General features: G+C 34.2%; 1 protein-coding gene across 2 annotated transcripts in view; it reads left to right on the top strand.

Annotated features, from left to right (window-relative positions):
• ATG4C (autophagy related 4C cysteine peptidase) overlaps nucleotides 1–22,315 on the top strand; it is an 89,422-nt gene that overhangs the window by 53,175 nt on the left and 13,932 nt on the right. For both annotated transcript variants that reach the window (XM_029230129.1, XM_029230130.1), the window contains exons 5-10: nucleotides 1,232–1,562; nucleotides 3,415–3,485; nucleotides 9,366–9,502; nucleotides 14,167–14,245; nucleotides 14,905–14,981; nucleotides 20,333–20,452. In XM_029230129.1, the coding sequence (XP_029085962.1) occupies nucleotides 1,232–1,562; nucleotides 3,415–3,485; nucleotides 9,366–9,502; nucleotides 14,167–14,245; nucleotides 14,905–14,981; nucleotides 20,333–20,452 (815 nt within the window). The remainder of the gene's footprint in view (nucleotides 1–1,231; nucleotides 1,563–3,414; nucleotides 3,486–9,365; nucleotides 9,503–14,166; nucleotides 14,246–14,904; nucleotides 14,982–20,332; nucleotides 20,453–22,315) is intronic.

Here is a 22,315-nt window from a genome sequence, read left to right as displayed (position 1 = left end):
AATTGGAATACTTTTCACACTTCTGACTAGGCCTCTGAATCTGTGACTCATTTTGTTAGCTTGAAATTATATGAATGTTTGGGGACTGTTGTGTTATTGAAAACAGTGAGGTAGTGATATAATTGATTTGGGGGGGGATCTTTGATCTCTAATGACTCATTTATTAACTTCATTTACTAGAGAATGGATGTTACTCCCTAAATAATAAAGTTATTTTGAAAGGACTGTATAAGAAAAAAAACACCTTGTAAAGAAATATTAAACTTCCAGGTCAAACTTCTATTTTAACGTATAACCAAAACAAAATCCACTTTCTGAAGTTAAACTCTCATAAATACTATGATTGTTAGTTGAATATGTTTATTGTGCCTTTGGGTAGTCAAGACTGGATGTCTGGTGAGCAGTACTGGTAATGGAATACAAAAGTCTTTATTCCACCTTAACACTGTCAAAAAAAAGAAAAGAAAGGGGCTTCCCTGGTGGCACGGTGGTTGAGAGTCCACCTGCCGATGCAGGGGACATGGGTTCGTGCCCCGGTCCAGGAAGATCCCACATGCCGCGGAGCAGCTAGGCCCGTGAGCCGTGGCCGCTGAGCCTTCGCGTCCGGAGCCTGTGCTCTGCAACGGGAGAGGCCACAACAGTGAGAGGCCCACGTACCGCAAAAAAAAAAAAAGAAAAGAAAAACATATTCCAGAATTGTCCATTTGTACCTAAGTTTACTATTTTTTCTCTTTCATTACGGTAATTTTTTCCTGATTATATGTAATATATCCCCATTTAAAAAATTTTAGAAACTACAGAAAAGTCCGGAGAATAATATTTCAACTCAAAAGTAAACATCATTGGTATATTGGCATGTTTCCTCTGCTTGTACCTTTATTTTTTTTTTTTACACAGCTTTACTTAGATATAATCAACATACCATAATTTCACTCATTTAAAGTGAACAACAATTCAGTGGTTTTTAGTTTATTTACAGAGTTCTACAATTATCCCCATAATCTAATTTTAGGATTTTCATCTTCCCCCAAAGAAACCTCATACCCATTAGCAGTCATTCCCAATAGCAACCATTAATCTACTTTCTATCACTATAAATTTGCCTATTTCTGACTTTGCTATTTTAGTTTAGTAACCCATAGGACTTTAAATGCTACATGCTTATTTTAGTAGAATTGTTAAAGTCTAACTATTTAAAAGATCTGAACACCTTGTTTTGGAACTACTATAGCTTGGACCTGGCCTGATGCTTTGAACATTGAAAATTCAGACTCTGAATCATGGACTTCCAACACTGTAAAAAAATTTACTGCATCATTCGAAGCATCGCTTTCAGCGGAAAGAGAACTCAAAACCCCAACAATTTCTCTGAAGGAAACAATCGGGAGATATTCTGATGATCGTGAAATGCAAAATGAAATTTATCACAGGAAAATCATCTCTTGGTTTGGTGATTCCCCCTTGGCTCTCTTTGGTTTACATCAACTAATAGAATATGGAAAGAAGTCTGGGAAAAAAGCTGGAGATTGGTATGGACCAGCTGTGGTTGCTCACATTTTAAGGTAAAATTGTTTTAAAATCTTTCATCTTGTGACAGAGGTCCTCAGGCTCAGAGATAGTGATTTTTGCAGTGCATATATATTATTGGAACTTTTAAAGTCTAACTGTATGAGAATATTCATAAAGTAGCTTTCATTTACTGTTAGGGAAAAAACAAGACATATTGTGACTCTAGTTACATTTATCTACTGACAAATTTTTCTTCTTTTGCTCATAGGTATAGATATCCAAGGTCTCTTTCTAACCAGGTTTTCATTAGACTACCTTATTGAAATGTTCTAAAAACTAACAACTCTTTCAACCTTGGAACATGCATAATAACATTATAGTTGTTTTTTTTTTAATAGTGTAACCTGGGGGCTGTAATGTACTGATAGTGTAATGAAATGTCAAGAGCTAAAATTGATGTTTTCAGCATTTCTTTGCACACATCAAATTCTTGTGAATTGTAAATGTATGGGACTATTAATATTATAATTATATCATAGTAAAATAAAGTGTCTGTGACATTCAGAGTAGTTAGAAAAAAGTCAAAAGTCAGATTTCACTATACCTCAGCTTTTTATGTGCCAATTATTTGGATGCTACTTAAGTTTTTTAAAAAGTTGTCATATTTATTGTGTCCCACTATTATTATTAACTGAATCATTAATATTGTCATCCAAGTACAGCATGTTATAGTAAATTTAGTCTATTTAGAATAATATACAAAATCCAAATTAGTACAAAGGTTTTTTTTGCTTATTAACAGGCTTTTATATTTTATAGGTCAGAAGCTTATAGTTGAAAAAGTAGTTGCCTAATATTATTAAATGGATTGTTAATAATGTCAAGTCCAGCTTGGTATGACATGTATAAAAACATAATCATAAAAGCATGGTTTCTACTCTTCAAGATGTTATGTTCTGTATCCCAGGGATCAGAACACTTTTTCTATAAAAGGCCTAATGGTAAATAGTTTAGGCTTTGCAGGCTATATAAGGGCTCTATTGCTCATTTTGCTCTTTCTGTTTCTTTTTTTGTTTTACAGTCGTTGAAAACTGTAAAAACCATTCTTAGCTTGCAGGCTGTACAAAAACAGGCCACAGGTCATGCTTGGACTATGGGCCATAGTTTTCCCATCCCTCTTTTATATTAGCACATACAAACATGCATAATAAGGCATGTTAAGTTAAAAAATTATAAAGATACAGTTAAATAAAAGTATTTTTCCACAATTTGTGTAATTTCCTTTTACATATATTGTTGTGATTTTTTTTCACTTCATGTGCACCATTGAGAATATTATACTCACTTGGAAATACTTTTCAATTTGCAATTTTACTTATAGAATTCTAAGACTTGAAAGTGGGAAATTCATTTGTTCAGGTCATATAGGTTTTTGAATGAAGGAAAAAAGTCATGCTATTGTTTAAAGAAAAGAAAAAATCTATCATAATTGTACCAGAGGACAATCATACTTTGCTAGTCAGTAATGTAAGTTAATATGAAGCAAACCTTGAAGCATATTGTAATACCACTGGGTAGAAAACATTTAATATAGCCAGGTGAGTTTGAGAGGAATTCTTTTTTGGGGGGCAGGGTGGGGTTCACACCTTTGTACCCAAGAATTTTAAAATATGTTTTTTAAACTTATGTTTTAATGTTTTTTGAGTAATTTAGTGTAGTATTCTACTTTGAAAAAATTGACTTGATTTTTGATACCATTCAGATGATAGTTTTGAAAGGAGACACTATAGGGTAAATAGGAAAGTCAAGAAATTGATGGCTTTCTTTTCCCTTAAATTAAATTGTTTGTTATTAACTGGAAATGTTAGTTAGGATTTTAAAGGATAATGCTTGTTATTTTCTTAGAAAAGCAGTTGAAGAAGCAAGACACCCAGATTTACAAGGAATAACTATTTATGTTGCGCAAGATTGTACAGGTGAGGAATGTATTATATAATTCTACTTTTTATCCATTTATTTGGTCAGATCTTTTTAAAAATTTAGGTATAATTGATATATAACATTATATTAGTTTCAGATGTATAACATAATGATTCAATATTTGTATATATTGTGAATGATCACCATAATTAGTCTAGTTAGCATCCGTCACCATACATAGTTAGAAAATTTTTTTTCTTGTGATGAGAACTTTCAAATATACAATACAGTATTATTAACTATAGTGCCTATCCCCATGCTGTACATTATATCCTTAGGACTTATTTATCTTACAGCTGGCAGTTTTAGCGCCCTTCACCCATTGTGTCCCCCCATCCCACTTCTGCCAGTCATCAGTCTGTTCTGTGTATCTGTGAGCTTGGTGTTTTGTTTATTCATTTTGTTCTGCTTTTTAGAGTCCACATATAAGTGAGATCATACAGTATGTGTCTTTCTCTGTCTGACTTATTTCACTTAGCATAACGCCCTCAGGGTCTCTCCATGTTGTCACAAATGGCAAGATTTCATTCTTTTTTATGGCTAAATAATATTCCACTGTATATACGTACCACATTTTCTTTATCCGTTATCCATTGATGGGCACTTAGGTTGTTTCCGTATTTTGGCTATTGTAAATAATGCTGCAGTGATTAAAGGGGTGCATTTATCTTTTTGAGATAGTGGCTTCGTTTTCTTCAGATAAATACCCAGAAGTTGAATTGCTGGATCACATTGTAGTTCTGTTTTTAATTTTTTGAGGAACCACTGTACTGTTTTCCTTAGTGGCTGCACCAACTTACATTCTCAGCAACAGTGTACAAGTGTTCCCTTTGCTCCATATCTTCAACAACATTTGTTGTTTCTTGTCTTTTTGGTAATAACCATTCTAACAGGTGTGAGATGATATCTCGTGGTTTGATTTGCATTTCTCTGATGATTAGTGATGTTGAGCACCTTTTCATGTACCTGTTGGCCATTTGTACGGCTTCTTTGGAAAAATGTCTCTTCAGATCTTCTGCCCATTTTTTTAATTGGATTATTTGTTTTTTTGATGTTGAATTATGTGAGATCTTTGTATAGTTTGGATATTAACCCCTTATCAGATATATGATTGCAAATATTTTCTTCTATTTGGTAAGTTACCTTTCTATTTTGTTGATGGTTTCCTTTGCTGTACAGAAGCTTTTTAGTTTGATGTATTCTCATTTGTTTATTTTTGCTTTTGTTGCCTTGTGGTGTCAAATTGAAAAAATTATCACCAAGACCAATGTCAAGGAGCTTTCCGCCTGTTTTCTTCTAGGAGTTTGTGGTTTCAGGTCTTGTGTTCAAATCTTTGATGATCGATTTTGATTTAATTATTGTGTATGGTATAAGCTAGTGGTCCAATTTTATTCTTTTGCATGCGGCTGTCCAGTTTTCCCAATACCATTTATAATTAGATTTTTCATAAGTATTTAGCTTATCCCAATTATACTGTAAATGATGAAAGTAGAGACCATGTTTTACACATTTTTGTTCCTACATTGCACCCTGTATAGGCACTGATTAAATATTTCTTGATTGAATATATACTATGAATTATTAGTTGCAATATTAAAATAAGTTCTTAAGGAAAATTTCAATATTTAAAATGACTACTTAAAAAAGATAGGTGGGAAAATTTAACATAGGTATATACTTGGGGTGCATGTCTGCCATGTCTCATCTCATTGGGGATGTGTTTCAAGGAAGGAAAATTCTCTGTTTGATTTGTTTCTCACTAGTCCTTCAGTAAATCATCTGATCATGATGCAGCTATTGTCCAGAATGTTGCTTTGTTTTATTGTTATGGGTATTCTGTTTAATGACCAGTATCTGTAGTAATTTTCAAACTCTATTGGGGATTAAATAGCGACCTTAATTTCCTAATAAAATAAAAGTGCCTTCAAAGTAAACTACCTCATGTTGTTTATTTTTTACTGAAATGCTGTTAAGAGGATAAAATATGTTAATGTTTGGGGAAAGTTAAATATACTTCAATTATGTTTAATATAAGGGTATTTACAAAATGATTGAGATTACCCTGGTAACTGACTAGTGTTTATAGTGTGGATATAATCATTACCAAATACACGTGCATTTTGTTCGGCCTTTTGTTAAGGTTAATTGGATTTTTAAGAAAGACTGATAAGCCATGATTATAGCCATATGAACATGAAAGTTTTAAGTTTTCAGATGAGTGTGTGAATTTTGCAGGTACTGTATTTGTTTTTCAGGTAGGAAATCTTACAAGTAAAATGTACTGTGTTAAGAGTTCTAATTAAGCCAGAGGATGTGCTTAAACAATTAGTCATTAAATAATTTATGAATTTGCCTTTTGTGCTTTTATTGATATCAATCAGCCTTGGTCTTATGTGTTACATATTGTTAGTTAATTAAAGAACACAAAGCTACTCAATATCTAAGTGGTTTGTGTAATTTGAAGTAGATCTTAAAATTTTGAACACTGACGTTTAAAATTCTAAAGGGAGAGTTTATATTACTGTAGTGCATTTTGATACATTGTGAGGTTAGGAACTAGGTGAAGCCAGAGTCTATTAATAATTCCCCTCCACACCCCCATCTTCATTAGTGTTTTTAAAAGCTCCACTTTCTATTCATTTTCTCTTCCTCTCATTCTGTATTCTCTTCCTTTGTGATTGCATATTTTTCCATGCCTTTAAGTAGTTAAGACTTCTAAAACTGCATTTCTAGTGCTACTTGTGTTAATATGAGGTAACTCGTATTTTCTGCTGTCCTTCAAATATTTCCATCTGGATGTTCTACAAACACTTCAAATTCAGCCTGTTTAAGATTAAACCTGTCATTCCCCTCTACACCACTCCTTTCTTGCTTTCTATTTTCTCTTCACTAATAGTATCATGTCCACACGCGTGCGTACTTATTCTTGACTCTTTTTTCGTTGCTTATATCTAGTTAGTCAACCAAAGCTTAACAAATTATACTTAAAAAAATGCATCTGAAATCTGTTCTCTCTTCTTCACTCTCATTGATTTAGATCAGACCCTTATCTCGAACTTGGACTTTAACTTGATTTCCCTTTCTTTTCTTTTTCTCATTCATCTGATCAAAAGAAATTGATCGTGTCCCTTAATTTAAAACCAGTGACTGTCTGTTAACTCTAGTCTCAGGTTATTGTAGCATGTAAAGCACATGAAGTTCTTTACCATTTGTCTCGACCTACATTTCCAGCATCACCTCTCAACACTGTCTTCCATGCTGATACACCAAAGTACCATCAACGTGCAAGCCATTCCTTGGGCATACTATCATTATCTTTTTTCCACGTCTTCGCTGATATTATTGCCTCTGCTTAGAATGCCCCTTATTGTTAAAATGCCTTTTGTTAACTCTTACTCATTCTTTATGAACACGCTCAAAGGTACACCTTTGGTGAAGCCTTTACCAACTCCCATCAGGTAGAATTAGTTTATTATTCTGTGTTCTGTAACATTTTGGAAATACCTCTATTAAATATTGTGCTTGTAATTCACTTTTAATATCACCTTGTGCTTATCTGTATCTCCTTGGTAGATCAATGATTATTAAGGTAGCAGGGGTAGGGGAAAGGTACCAGAACCATTTGGTTGGCAATCACTGCTGTAGTGAGCCTGTGTTATGGAATTGGATTATTTCATAGCCCTTACATATGTTGAAAGTGGAGGAAAAATACCAAAACAATTGAGCCAGACACTGTGAAGTAAGGATCTTATTTGCTTTCATATTTCTCTGGCATAGAAAACTTCAGTAAATAGTTGGCCGTCAATCAATGTGTGTTGAATTAGACTGAAGGGTAAGAAGCATTTGATAAGGAAGAACTTGTTGTATATGCTAGTGGAAATACTATTACTACTGGAAAGTGGAAGATAGGGATGGTCATGTGTGTACTGCCTCAGAAAAGTGAGAGAATTTAAAGGTTTATAATTAGAAGGCTTTACTGAGTAGTTTAGCAAAAATAAGATGACAGAATTGAAACATGGAAAGAACTGTTTTTCCATTTTTGTGGCTTCGGTTTAGACTGACTATGGGGGATAGGGAAGCAGGTGAACAGGAGACTATGATAGCTCATAATCTCAATTTGGAATTTAGGGAAGAACTGGGACAGCAGTGGCAGAATTTGTTAATCAGCTAACTGTGGAAGCGTAAAAGAGTTTGCTGACAGGGAGTATGGGTGTAAAGTAAGTTTTGAATAAAACTATTTTTTTTGTTGAACAAAACAAAATAAAGTTTTGTCTGTATTTGCTTCTACCAACTCCACCCATTTTCTCTTGAACTATCCACTTAGGCTCTCATACCCATCACTCTACCAAAACTACTCTTGTCAATAATTTAATCTCACTAAATCCAGTTGTCACTTCTCAGTCTTTTCCTCACAATCTGTCAGCAGCATTTGACACTGTTGACTTCTCCCCCACTCCTTGTAATGTTTTGTTTACTTAGTTTCCAGAACACTACTCTTCAGGTTTTCCTTTTACCATTGTGTCTGCTCCTTCACGGTCTCCTGTATGGATTCTTCCTTATCCCCCTATCTCTAAAGTACTTGGTGTGTTGTGCTACGTCTTTAGATCTCAACTTTTTTTTCTGTGTATACAGATTTGGATTTACCCAGTCTCATAGCTTTACAGTACCGTCTGGGTCCTGTCAATTCCCAAATTTATAGCTCCATCCCAGACCTGTCCCCAAATGCAGGCTTTTATGTCCTTACCTGCCTACTTATCCTCCCTGCTTGCATGTCTAATAGATATCTCAAACTTGGCATGTCTGAAACTGAATTCCCACTCCTCCTTTCTATATTTTCCCTTCCTACAGTCTTCTATGTCTTTGTAAATGGCAGCCCGCCTACTCTGTTTGCTTATATGAAAACCACTCAAATCATCTACGACTCCTTTTTTCCTCTCACATCTTACATTTAATGTATTAAGGAGTTCTTCATTTTCAACTGATCAGTTTTCACTACCTGCACATGATCATCCCGTGACCGTTCCATATCTTGACAATACTGCCTTTGTTCAAGCCACCATCATCTCTTGCTGGGTTCCTGCAGTGGCTTTCTAACTTCTCTATGCTTCAGCCCTTGCCCTCTGCAGTCTGTTAACACAGGAACCAGACTGGTAAAGTATAAATCAGAGCAGGACATTCCTTTCCTAAAAAACTCTTCAGCGGCTTCCCATCTCACTCAAAGTAAAGACTGAATTCTTTATTAATGGCTTTTAAGATTTCCCACAATCTGTCTTCGTTCTCTCCCCATCTGTAACTTTATCTCCTAACCTCATTTTCTGCTATTGTACTCCTTGCTCACTTCCCTGCAGAGGCACTGCTCTCTTGTTCCTGGAACAAGCTGGCAAAGCTTCTGCTTTAAGACATTTGCACTTGCTGATCTTTCTATGTGAAATCTCTTCCCCCCAGGTATCTGCATTTCTTGGTTTCTTTCTTTCTTTAAGTCTTGACTTCCCTACCACCTTATTTTAAATTGCACCCCTTCTCTACATTTCTTATCCATCCTTTTCTCCCTTGTTTTTCTTGAAAGCACCTATCATCATCTGACACATATTAGGTTTTACTTATTTATTGTCTACTTCCCTGTTAGATGGTATGCCTTGTGAGGGCAGGGGTTTTTCTCCATTTTGCTCACTGCTGAGGACCCAGTGCCATATAGTAGTTATTTGATAAATATCTATTGAATGCATAAATGAGGTAGGTATTTTTTAACTCATTGAGACCTTGTTAGTGATGTCAGAGATCATATGACTGGCCATTGTGGGGGGGAAATTAGGGTACAAATGTTTCTGAAAATCATTTTTATAAAATTTAATACATATTAATTGTGTTTTTCTCAGTTTACAGTTCTGATGTAATTGATAAACAGTGCACTTCCATGGCCTCTGATAATACAGATGACAAAGCTGTTATTATTCTAGTTCCTGTTAGACTTGGTGGAGAAAGAACCAATGCCGACTATTTAGATTTTGTAAAGGTATGAAATAAGAGCTAAAATTTTTTGAAGGCAATGCTGGCTGATATGAAAAATAGAGAAGGTTTGCAATCTTTTTTCTATGAAATGGGTAGTGATGATTTTATAGTTGTAGATTGTAAAGTTTGACATTAGAGATCTTAAATTTCAGTATTACAAGATCAGATGTGATTTGAAGAGTAAGGTGTTCTATGACAAAATAAAAAGGCTTTTAATCTTTGCAGCTAATCAGGGGGATACAGTGCAGTAATAATCATAGTCTGAAATATGTCTACAGTTCCCATCATCCTTATTTGTGATTTTTAAAAGTATGTACCTTTTTTTATTCATAAAACCCACATTAAACTATATCTAGGTAATTATTGAAACAAAATGAGTTTTTTTTTTTTTTTTTAAATTTATTTACTTATTTATTTATGGCTGTGTTGGGTCTTCATTTCTGTGCGAGGGCTTTCTCTAGTTGCAGTGAGCGGGGGTCACTCTTCATCATGGTGCACGGGCCTCTCACTATCGTGGCCTCTCTTGTTGCGGAGCACAGGCTCCAGACGTGCAGGCTCAGTAGTTGTGGCTCACGCGCCCAACCGCTCTGCAGCATGTGGGATCTTCCCAGACCAGGGCTCGAACCCATGTCCCCTGCATTGGCAGGCAGATTCTCAACCACTGCGCCACCAGGGAAGCCCCAAAATGAGTTTTTTTTTTTTATTGCTGCTGCATTATCTGTTAGTTTGTTTCCTGTGCTTCTATAAGGTCCATCAGTATGTAGAATACTTATTTATATAGACCAAAATGATGAAGATAGTATGGGGAGCTTTCAACTTTGTTTTCTTCATATTAACCAGTTAAAAATCTATTCTATTTCAGAACACATAATTCTTTTTTCCAAAAGAACCTGTCTAATTAGGTTATCTTGTCACCAAACTTTAACTTTTGAAATACTTAGTTTCTAGTTGAGAGTACAGTATTTATATTATTTTCATAGTTTTAATAAAATCAAGACCAGAGATAGAATTCCTCTTTGAATGGAGTGTTATGGCATATATTAATCTTGAAATAAAGTTTAGATTTGTTCCCCACATGAAGCATTAACCCCATATTGTGGTCCCTTTGTATATAGGTAAAACATATATCCTCGCTCTAGATAGTACCAATTCTAAAAACCTAGAGCAGTTACTTTCAATATGTGGTATATGGAAGTCTTCTAGCTGGTATATTGGCTTTTCCTAATCGTTACTAAACTGTTGCAGGCATACTTGTTACTAATAATACCAGTACTATAACCAATAACATATACACACCCTAGATAAAAGTGGGGTTTTGATTTCTAACATGTGGACTCTTTAGTAGAATTATTGGTGGAATGTGAGAAGATATAAACCATTTCATCTAGTGAATCCACTGAGGGTTTCGAGACTTCTCACATGTTGTCGTGTCTCTGTTGGTTGTAACCAAATCTGAAATGAATTCCCCTGCCTTCTCTACTACCATGAGAAGATCAGAAATTGAGGCAGTCTCGGAACTGACTCTTTTGCCAAACCCCCACTCCTGGTGAAATGGACTGCAGATAGCTTTGAGGCATGCTTCATCTGGCTGAGGGCTTTGCTGTTTGGTGGTATTGATAAAAGTTATCAGATGAGTGATTCATTGGAGTCTACATTGTAGTGAAACAAACCATGGTTAGCTGTTAAAGTGATCCTTAGTACCTAGCATATAGGAGCTGCTCAGCAAATATTTGTTAACTCTCATATTTGTATAACACTTTTGATACAGATTTATCTCATTTTACCCTCATACTAGCTAGAAACTGGATTGTCTTTATAAAACAGAAATGACAGAAGTTAAGTGATATGTTCAAATTCGGATAACAAACTGGTGACAGAGACCAGAACTTTTGTTGTTTTTCATATTTTCCTCTAAAATATGGATTCTCTGAAATGTAACATTTCTTTGAGCTTCTACTTATTTAATTTATGCTACAGTCCCCTTTTAGAGTAGTGACTACTAATACATTTAAAATTTTCAACTCTCAGGTAAAAATGGCTGAGTGAAGTAGTGTTATGTTGTGCTTGGTCAGGGCGTGGTTGGGTCAGAAGCCAAAAGGAGAGCATGTAAAGAGTCATTCAGTTAGCAGTGAAAAAATAGTATGTCTAATAGCCCTAAAAGAAAAATAATCTTTCTCTTCCATTTCTGCTCCCTTTTCTTCTCCTCCTTCTCCACCTCCTTCTGTACCTCCATCACTGCCCCGCCCACTGCCCCCCACTACACTTCTTCCTCCTCCTCCTTTGTCAGCAGCTGTATTTTTTCCTGCCAAACCATTGTGCATTATACTCTCTAAAATTCACCATTCAATTCTAGTTTTAAAATGTATTGATTGAGGTAATTCCACAATATTTCAGAGATGGTTACCATCTCCTGCTGCATTCTGTGAGGAGAAAGAAATTTGGTGTGGTGCTTTATCAGCTCTTACCACAGGAAGTTTACTTATTTATTTATTTTTAAAAGGACCTGGAATGAGGAAAATCCAATATGTTCTCTTTCTTCAGCAAGACAAATTAGGACTTTCCTTTTTGACTGATTACTTCAGTCTTATTTATTGCTTCATGGATACAGCTCAATCAATTCTCACCACTAGATAACTGTGAAAAAGCTTTTTTAGAACTGAAAAGTGTTTCAGGTTTCCAAAGATACAGCTTCTTATATGTAATGGCATTTTAGCTCCTAATCTACTTATAAGTGTTTATTGCTAAATCTGCTCTAATCTGTTGAAAAGGAAATATAGGTGTCAAGAACCAAAGTCTTTCTTCCATTACCTGAAATCATTCTTTTTCTGAGGAGAGTCTGTGATGATTCTTGCTATACATATATGTATTTTTTCTTTTTTTTCTTGGCTATGAGGGACTTAGAACTTTCACTTCCTCATGAGTCCCTGTATCAGAAACATTGTATTTCAGCTGATCAGGTTGCCTCAGATTAAAGTAAGGCACTCTCTAATTGAGTTAAGGATTTTTATTTAGGGGGAAAGCAATAGAATAATAGAACTGTTAATAGAATGATAATAACAATAGAATAATAATAACTATTATTATCAAGTTTTTTGGTATAATTTCATCTTAATTTATTTTTTAGTTAGCTCTAAAATTTTAACTTTATATGCCTTCTCTGTTTCTGTAATTTCTTCAGTGCAGTTCTCCTTTCCAAAAAAACCTCTATGATATTTTCACAAGACTGAAAATATACAAAATTTACAGCCATTAAATATTATAATATAGATCTATACTTATTGATAGGAAAAGATGTTTATGAGATAATGAATGACAAAAGTTACAATAGCATATGTTGTATGGTGCCATATATATAACATTGTATTTATAAATCTATATGTGAATATATGTAATATAGACAGATGTCAAGAAGGTATTCTCCTAAATGTTAATAATGATGAGTGTTGGGGTTTTGGGAAATTTCTGTGTGTGTTTTTTCAATAACCACCACATATTATTTTTAAGAAAATAATTAAGTTTAAACAAAACTGTGGTTTGTTTACTTGTTAAAGGAAAAAAACATTTGTTCATACAGTATTTTTGTATCTTCTAGATTTTGAAACATCCTCTCACTTAAGAGAAGGAAAGTTTATTGTTTAATATTTTGGGGTTTTATAACATATACTTTATCATTACTAGTGTTTTCTAACATAATATATGCTAAAATTAATGTAGAAACTATTGATAGGATATTGATTGATTCCACTGGACTTTTTTTTTTTTTTTTTTTTTTTGCGGTACGTGGGCCTCTCACAGCTGCGGCCTCTCCCGCTGCGGAGCACAGGCTCCGGACGCGCAGGCCCAGCGGCCACGGCCCATGGGCCTAGCCGCTACGCGGCACGCGGTATCCTCCCAGACTAGGGCACGAACCCGCGCCCCCTGCATCGGCAGGCGGACCCCCAACCACTGAGCCACCAGGGAAGCCCTGGACATGTTTTTAATTGACTCCACTCCATGGACATGTTTTTTTTTAAAGTATAGAATTACTTGGCCGAGCTTAAATAGAGTTCTGCTTAGAATAGATGCTGAGGGAAATATTAAACAATTTATTGAGGTACCACTGATATTTTATGATTAGTAAAATAAACTGAGTTTAAATACAGTAATAATTATTATTTTCCTTGGATTAAATTGTTTTCATTAGTCTCTATATTTATTCCCAATGAAGTACCGTAAAAATTTTGTCATGAATGCCATTGATTAAAAATGGTTTTTAGTTTGTGATTCTAAGACTCAGGTTTCAGTGAAAACAGTGACAATGTCCAATAATTATTTATAGCATTTCAAAAAGCCTGATGAAAATACTACATTGATCACAGCAAGGCTGCACCAGCTAACTGAAAGGCCAAATGTTTTTACTTTGGCAGGCATTTTTATTGCCTTTCCATGGTTAATGTTGTTTATCTCTATAACTGGCACATAATAATTGTTTAATGTTGTTGAATGGTTTAAAGAAAATGGAAGATTGGTGGACAAAAGGATTTCAGAACATGGGGAAAATGTAATAAAAATAAAACTGGTGGTGAAAAATTTGGGAACTACTGCTACTATTAGTAATACAAATTTGGTTGTTTTGAATAATTATCATTTGTCTCTTGACTCTAAATCTGAATTAATTTATTTTGGCAGGGTATTTTAAGCCTTGAATATTGTGTGGGTATTGTTGGTGGCAAACCTAAACAGTCATATTACTTTGCTGGATTTCAAGGTTAGTGATTTAGTAAAATATATTTCTTCTCTGTTTTCTTTTAAAAGTTGGAAAGTTAATATAGGATCATCTAGAAACAGGATGATTAACGGAGCAAAATGAGTACCTTATAAATTCATCAGTCCTACCATAGCCGTTCATTTGCCATTTGGTCCACAACATAATTGGATTCTGTAAAATGTATATTTAATTTCTGTTATTGCATAAACAAGGCATAATTTATTGGTTTTACTAAACTTTAGAAGACATTGCTGCCACATTCTGGCAGTTGCTATTTATATATTTACCTTTTACCAGTTTTAGTGGTGCTAGTTGATGATAAAATGACAAGCAATATGTTCTTCCTGTCAGGATAAAGTAGTGCAATACATTTTTCATATGCAAGCTGTAGAATACAATTGTGTGTTTGTGAAAGTAATTTTATCACCAAAAATTAAATGACAGTCTCATCACTTTATAAAAATTCTGCTTATACAAGCATATTTGATTATGCAAAAGTTAATCTGTCCTGTGCAAACCTATGTTTCAGTCAATGAATATCAGTCTGGCAAGCTGTTACTCCCAGATTTTTTTCAGCTATTCTACATAGAAATTGGATTGTAAGCAGTGTAATAATAAGGTGTTTTTTGAATTACTTGTCTTCTGTTTTGTCCTTGTAGATGACAGTTTGATTTACATGGATCCTCATTACTGCCAATCTTTTGTAGATGTCAGCATAAAGGATTTCCCTCTTGAGGTACTGTGGATAAAGAGCTGGTACTGTTTTCTTACCATATGAAGCAAATTCTAATTATTTAGAGATGTGCTAGGCAGCTACGCTTTTATGGTATCACAGTTACAAGTTAATAATAAATATTTTACTAATTTATAAAACCATAATACATACAACAGTCAAAGGTTAAATAATTCGTTGCTGAATTTTAATTTACAATACACTTTCTTCTTCATTTATCTTTGTCTCTAACTTGTTAGATACCCTAGCCCTACCAAAATAAATTATCAAGCCTCCAAGTAACTTTGTACGTATACAGATGAATAGTACTGAAGAATTTAAAATGTTAGGTATGTTTAAAAAAAAAGGGAGAAAAAAAGAAAAATAAAGAAGATGATGGAATTGGGTTAGAGTGACAAAGTGATTGAAGGAGCCTGCAAAATTATTTTGCTTTAATTATAGTAATTAAGTCTTAGCCTCTAGTTAAGTTTTCACGAGTATTAATTGGGTTTCTAATATTTGTTTTAGCTTTGATTTCTTAGTCTTCTTTTCATTTATGTTAATCATTTTCTGATCCAGCATTTAGAAAAAAATTTTTATTGCATTATAGTTGGTTTACAATGTTGTGTTAGTTTCAGGTATACAGCAAAGTGAATCAATTATACATGTGCAGCACCTTTTTTTTTTTTTTTTTGGCGGTACGCGAGCCCGTCACTGTTGTGGCCTCTCCCGTTGCGGAGCACAGGCTCTAGACACGCAGGCTCAGCGGCCATGGCTCACGGGCCCAGCCGCTCCGCGGCATGTGGGATCTTCCCAGACCGGGGCACGAACCCGTGTCCCCTGCATCGGCAGGCGGACTCTCAACCACTGCACCACCAGGGAAGCCCCATGTACAGCATTTTAATTCAGAAAATTTTGAGAGTGCATAAGTGAGACATGTTATTATTACATGGTTTTGGTTCTTGTTTTCCCAGGTGATGCTTTTACAGGCTTTTAAAATAATCACTTGAGTGGCATGGATCACTAATTCTCAAGGGCTTGACAAGATGGAAATGTGGTTTAGTACTTTGTTTTAGTAATAGCTTGCTAGCTAATATTAATACCTAATAAGTATTTAGGGGGTAGATTATGAAAATGGATAAACCACAAGATTAAAAACTGGTTTTAAAAGATACATTATAAAACAGCCTAGCATTTTTTGTAGACTGTTACCTCAACTAAAGTACAAGCGTCTTGAGGCCAGAATCAGCTTTGCTTTCTACTTCCTTCCTTCATAATATTTTGCATGTAAGCTTTAATAAATATTTCTAGTTGGCTGATGGATACTGTGGGAGGAGGCACATAGAATTGTGCTACGTGAACCACACTGTAATTCTTTTGCTGCTGCGTTGTGGTCTTGTGGCACTGATTCCTATGTCTAAGTTACATTTCCAGTGTGTCTGTGTCAAACTGACTCCTTAAAAAAGTAAATACTTGAGATTCAGATGGAAACTAGTTCACAGTATTCTAGGATTATCTAAAATAGGCAAATTAAAAGATTATTAGTGTTGGTTATTTTGACCAGTAGAAAGAGACTATTCTTCTGATATTTTGAGAGACTCTACAAAGATGCCAGGTCAGCGAATATCCTGGTTATGTCTACACAGTCAATATTAGGAAGGTCGCAGCTCATTATTGGGAGACTGTTGCAACACTTCAGCACTTCAGTAAAAGCTTGAAGTGGGGTGAAAGTGAGAATGGAAAAGAAGAATTGATTTTAAGAGACTTTGTAAAGTAAAATTTGGTGAAATTAGGTAACTTCTTGAATGCACAGAAGCATTTATTTCTTATATATTGGGACACCAAGAAAGTGGGTTTAAGATGAGCTTCAGCAGTGAGGGTCTGTTGAACTGTGGGTTCACATTGTTAGTGGTTAGGACAGGGCAGAGTGTCAGTTGTTGGGATGAGAGGACTAGTGGATATACATTTTCTTATACATATTTATGAAGTGTGTGTGTGTATACATGCATGTATGTGTGTGTATATATTTAATAAGTTAAAATTTCTTAAACCAGAGACTATTGCTTCATGCTATTTATGATATACTTTCAGAATGACTGATTCTATCTCTTTACAAATACTGAATCTATTCTATTATTAAGGTAATATTGTATTACCTTAATATTAATATTCTATTAATAAGGTAAGAAAAACCTTATTATAGATATGTTAGTCTCTTCTGATTCCTGGGCCCCCAATTCCAAGTTTCAGGTTTTAGGAGGTTTATAGAGTGGTGACTATTTTAATATATCCTAGTAAGTTCAGAGAATAGTGGCATTAAAGCTATTAGAATGATTTGATGTGATTATGTAGATAGATGAGTGAATTCATCGGTGAAAGATGTACGCTTTATGAATTACACATGTGAGCTGCAGTTCATAGGAGGTGCTTTTTAGTAAGGATGTATTCTCTAATTAGTTATCTTAGGAAGCTTTATCTAAATCACCAGAATAACACAGCTACACCTAAAAGTATTTGTTTCAGTATTATTTGTATGTTTAGGTAATAGAATCCACTATTCCATATAATAAGCCTAGAACAGGCCTAGCATTTAGTAGGTGCCTGATATCTAACTGTTTGTTTAGGCAGTGAATAAACAGTGTGTTGAAAAATGAAATAAATGGGAATTGACTCACTCTGGCCAGTTTTTTCAGAAATATATTTTATTATTACAGAAGTGTATCTAGTGATACTTGCTAAAATGTGTTTGTGAAGTAGAAGCTGCTACTCTTAGCAGTCATCAGAATTTTAAAAATTAAAAAAGAAATCTAAGTGCATAGCTCAGATAATTATCACAAAGTGAACATAGCTATGTAATGCCACTTGGGAAAATATTTTAAAGTCTAACTTGTTTTACAGTAAACAGAAATGATTCTGAATTATAAATTAATGTTGGTTTGTGTCAGAATCTTCTTGGGTGAACAAAAGATTATAATTTAAATGGTATAAAATGCCTCTCTGTAATATGAGTCCTAGTACTCATGTAGGAACACCCAATAACAATTTCACTTTTCAGTCATCAGAGATTTATATCTGTGTTTTGGTGAATAATTTCAAAGTTCTTTGTAGGTATCAAAACAACTATGATTAACTAGTGTTTGTCATTATTATCTCTGATGATTGAGGCAATACAGTGAAATAGCACTAAGCCTATTCCGGTTTAGTCTCAGTGGTTCTTACATGAAAACTTGAATCAATGCTTTAATATAATTTAGGGCACCCATGTAGACAGTTTAAAAAAATACTTTGTTTGACCGTACAAACTTTTGGTTCTTCTTTCTTATCTCCAAGTAGCAAAAACTAAATAAACATTCCTTATTATTGGCTTTGGAAGGAGTTGGGCAAATGACTATTGTTAGATACCTTGTATGTAGAATAACTTTATTGTAACTGTGACCTGGAACTGTCTGAGCCTTAAACAGTAATACTCCTGTATATTGTTAACTAACAAGTTTACCTAGCTCTTCTATGCCTTTCCAGATCTGTTTTTAATATCTCTTTATAAATAAAACAGGTAAAACAATGTTAGAAAAAGTCCAACTAAGACAATACGTGTGTTGATTAGAACACTGGACGTTCCAGTTTAGCTAGGTTGGATCTCACTGTAAAGTAAGTGTTAGCTAAGCATTTCATAGAAGTCATAGTTTTGAAAACACATTTGTTTGGTCTATGCTTACTAGCATGATGTTGGATTTGAATCTAGTATGTGACTGAACTATCCGTAAGGGAAAAAAAAGCAGCTTGGAATGTATTCATTTTGCATATCCTCTGATGATAATATGGGATATTAATTGGATAACTAGGATGTATGTAAAGGGAGAGAAAAGAGTGATTTTGACTGATTCACCATGAACACAACTGTGAAAGCCTATATTTTTCTGTGTTTTAATAGATAGTTTCAAGTTGAAATCCCTTAGTTTCAGGCATTAAATGTAGGGAAATTTTAAGTTTATGGGTTCATATCCAGCCTAGATTATTTCTTGAGCTGCTTCTTTAATTCAGAAATATAAAATGTGCAATGAAGAATTTCCCATACCTGTCTCCCATCTGCCCAGTTTTCTTCCTCTCCTTAAACTTGTTAATTTTTGATATCTTTACGCAAATATGAATATATATATATTTTTTATGGCCCTTCTTTTTTTTTTTTTTGCGGTACATGGGCCTCTCACTGTTGTGGCCTCTCCCGTGGCGGAGCACAGGCTCCGGACGCGCAGGCTCAGCGGTCATGGCTCACGGGCCCAGCCGCTCCGCGGCATGTGGGATCTTCCCAGACCGGGGCACAAACCCACGTCCCCTGCATCGGCAGGCGGACTCGCAAACACTGTGCCACCAGGGAAGCCCTGGCCCTCCTTTTTAACATAAACTTTTTTTTATACATACAAAAAAAGATTTGGTAGCATCAATAATTTTTAAGGACAAGTGTCTGAGCATTCACGCAGTTCAAAAAAAAATCTTTTGAACAAAGTACCAGAGTGTAGTGGTGAAGACAAAAAACCATTGGAATGATTAGCTTTATATTCTGCCCTTTTCCTCCTTTTGCTTTCTCTAAAGATACCAGACTCTACTAGTAGCCACAGCCTATTGACAAGAGTAGAGAGTCTAGAGCAGTCTCCTTAGCTCATTTATATCTTTAGCACTGTGACCACTTGAGAAAAGTGAACTAAGGGACAGGAGGACTGGTAAGGAGAAGGGCAAGGACCATAATAGAACAGTTTTCACCTGTATCCTGTGTGGGACTGAACAAGAACTTGAGGTAAAGCTCAGTAGAAGAATGGGTTGGGAGAATGTGTAATTATGTGCTAATTATGTCAATTGCTAAAACTCTCATGTTGATCTCTTTTTATATCATTATGGAACATTTTCATGAACCAGCGTATTTGTTTACAAAGTCTTCGTATTCTTATTCAAAGGTTTATAAACACTTAAAAAATCTCTAACCAAACAGACTTAATTACACTTTCTTAGAAATAGCTAACTTGATTCTAAACCTTGTACTAGCTTATTCGTGTCTTTTTCAGAGACACATTTTTCTTCCCTTCTGCAAGTGTTAGAAATGCACACCACTTTGACACACTTCCTTTCTTTTGCAGAATGGCACTAATGTTGCATAAGGTGGAGATCTGGTGAATTGAATATACACAATGTTGGCGCTTACATTTTACAGCTTTGGAGATTGGGAGGGATCATCTTCAGAGGAGAGAATAAAACACCATTTGAAAGCATGTTTGTAGTTTGGAGGAAAGCTAGATAGCAAATTTTAAATTAAGTAATATTTTTGTATACTTAAGTCCATCAAATAAAACTAAATTAATCCTAAAGAACTTTTAAAATTACAGACATTCCACTGCCCTTCTCCCAAAAAGATGTCATTTCGAAAAATGGATCCTAGCTGTACAATAGGATTTTACTGTCGAAATGTTCAGGACTTCAAACGAGCTTCTGAAGAAATCACTAAGGTACTTTTATTTTAAATATTATAATAATATTTGTAAATGACCTAATTTTTATTAGAGGTAGCCTATCAGAAGATAAAAATATATAGATTATGATTCGTTTATAAAATTTCCCCTTGAATGTTAATATTATTAAGAATATTTTGAACCAGAAAATACAACTATTTGGGGATTCCTAGCTTTTGAGGATGATGAAATCACTTAGTGACCAATTGAAAGTATTGATTGCTCCACTAGGTGGCACTGTTGAAATAAAAATCTCTGCAAACTAGCCATGTGCAAGCAATTAGGTTATATTTTATTTGAAGAGGATTTTAAAAGGGCAATACCTTAGGGGGTAGAAAAAAAATTAATGAAGTATTTGATCAAGCCAAATTGTGCATTATTTCTTGTTAGTCCAAGTGTTTTGATTTTTGTAAAGAGAAATGGTGTTTTTGGATTTCTCAGAACTGTTTTATCAAATGAGCTGTATTGTTACCTTCCAATAAACTTGTTTAATTTGATCTATTCTACTTATAGGATCTTGGAAATAGGTTTATTTAACTCCTCTTATTACCTTTAAACTTCTGCATTTTTCTGGCCCTTGAGTACTGCTAAAACATTTATAGGGCCATAAACTCTGTCTATATATAGTACTTTAGAAAGTAAAAAAATTACTTATTTAGGAAGTAAGCCTAATTGGATGGCTCTCTTTATTAGTATCAATATTATAGGTTATCATTTTTTATTGTAAGTAAAACTAAAACTAGAATCATTTTTGGGAATTCTTAACTTGAGCTCAGTTGTAATATGTATACCTTATTACTGCTTTACTTCTGATTAATTTTATTCAGGAAAATAGACATAGTGGGTTGAAATTTTAGTTTTATAGTGTAAAAATACAATGAAAAAAAATAAAAAGTTTCATTTAAGTTAGGCTTAGTTTACTTGACCTGCCATGTAAAAGAGGAAATTTAACAGGAACATGACAGAAGAATGAATGAGGAGAGGAGAAAATGAGATATGTGAGAACCTTTTCTTATTCCTCATTTCTCACAGTTGTCATCTTTTCATTCTTCTTTTCAACCTGAAAGGCCAAGTGAACATAAGAAAATATGTTTTCTCCATTTTCCCCTCTTTTATTGCTTGAAATTAGTATATACATTTGTATATTTTAGTTTGACAATTCTCTGGCTTTATGGAGTATCATGTATGTGCTAAAATATACAAATACAGATATATGGTAATATAGATTGATGTTGATGAACATTTTCCATTAAAAAGTCCCATTTATGTTTCCATTAGTTTATTTTTTATCTAGGTTGAAATAAGTATATTTAGAGCAGTGATGTAGTCTACCTCTGGAACAGAAAAAAGCCCAAATTACTGTTACCAAATTGAGAAAAACAATATTCATAAATGAGTTGCATGTTGATATTTTCTGATTAAAAACAGATAGTTTCGTGGTTTTATACTAATAGTTTTTACACTGGAAAACTACTTAGAAGTTATTGCTATTGATGCATCTAAGTAATATGCAGTATTAAAGCAATGAGAAACCATGTTGAAATATAATATGGAAGTACTGAGAATTTTGCCAGAGTCAATTAACTTTGCTTTAATTATACTGTTGTTCTTAAGTTAATAGCTTTTTGGTAGCAGTATCAAAACCTCACTTTGTCAGTTAATAACTTGATCATTTACTTTTGCTTGGAAGATTGTAAGTTAAGCAATTTTCCTTCTTAAAAACTGAATTCAGCATTTTTAGTTAAACTGTTATTTTGTTCTTTGAAAATTAAAACATCTTAAATTATTTGTTTCTATATAGGATATATTTTTAGTTTTCTCATTTTGAAATTGAGGCCAGGTAGTCTAGATTCTCATGTT

Source organism: Monodon monoceros, unplaced genomic scaffold, assembly GCF_005190385.1.
Source record: "Monodon monoceros isolate NGI ecotype Baffin Bay Population unplaced genomic scaffold, NGI_Narwhal_1 Super_Scaffold_18, whole genome shotgun sequence".
NCBI lineage: Eukaryota > Metazoa > Chordata > Mammalia > Artiodactyla > Monodontidae > Monodon > Monodon monoceros.
The sequence above is the reverse complement of the archived record's forward strand: the minus strand, read 5'-3'. Positions and strand labels throughout refer to the sequence as shown.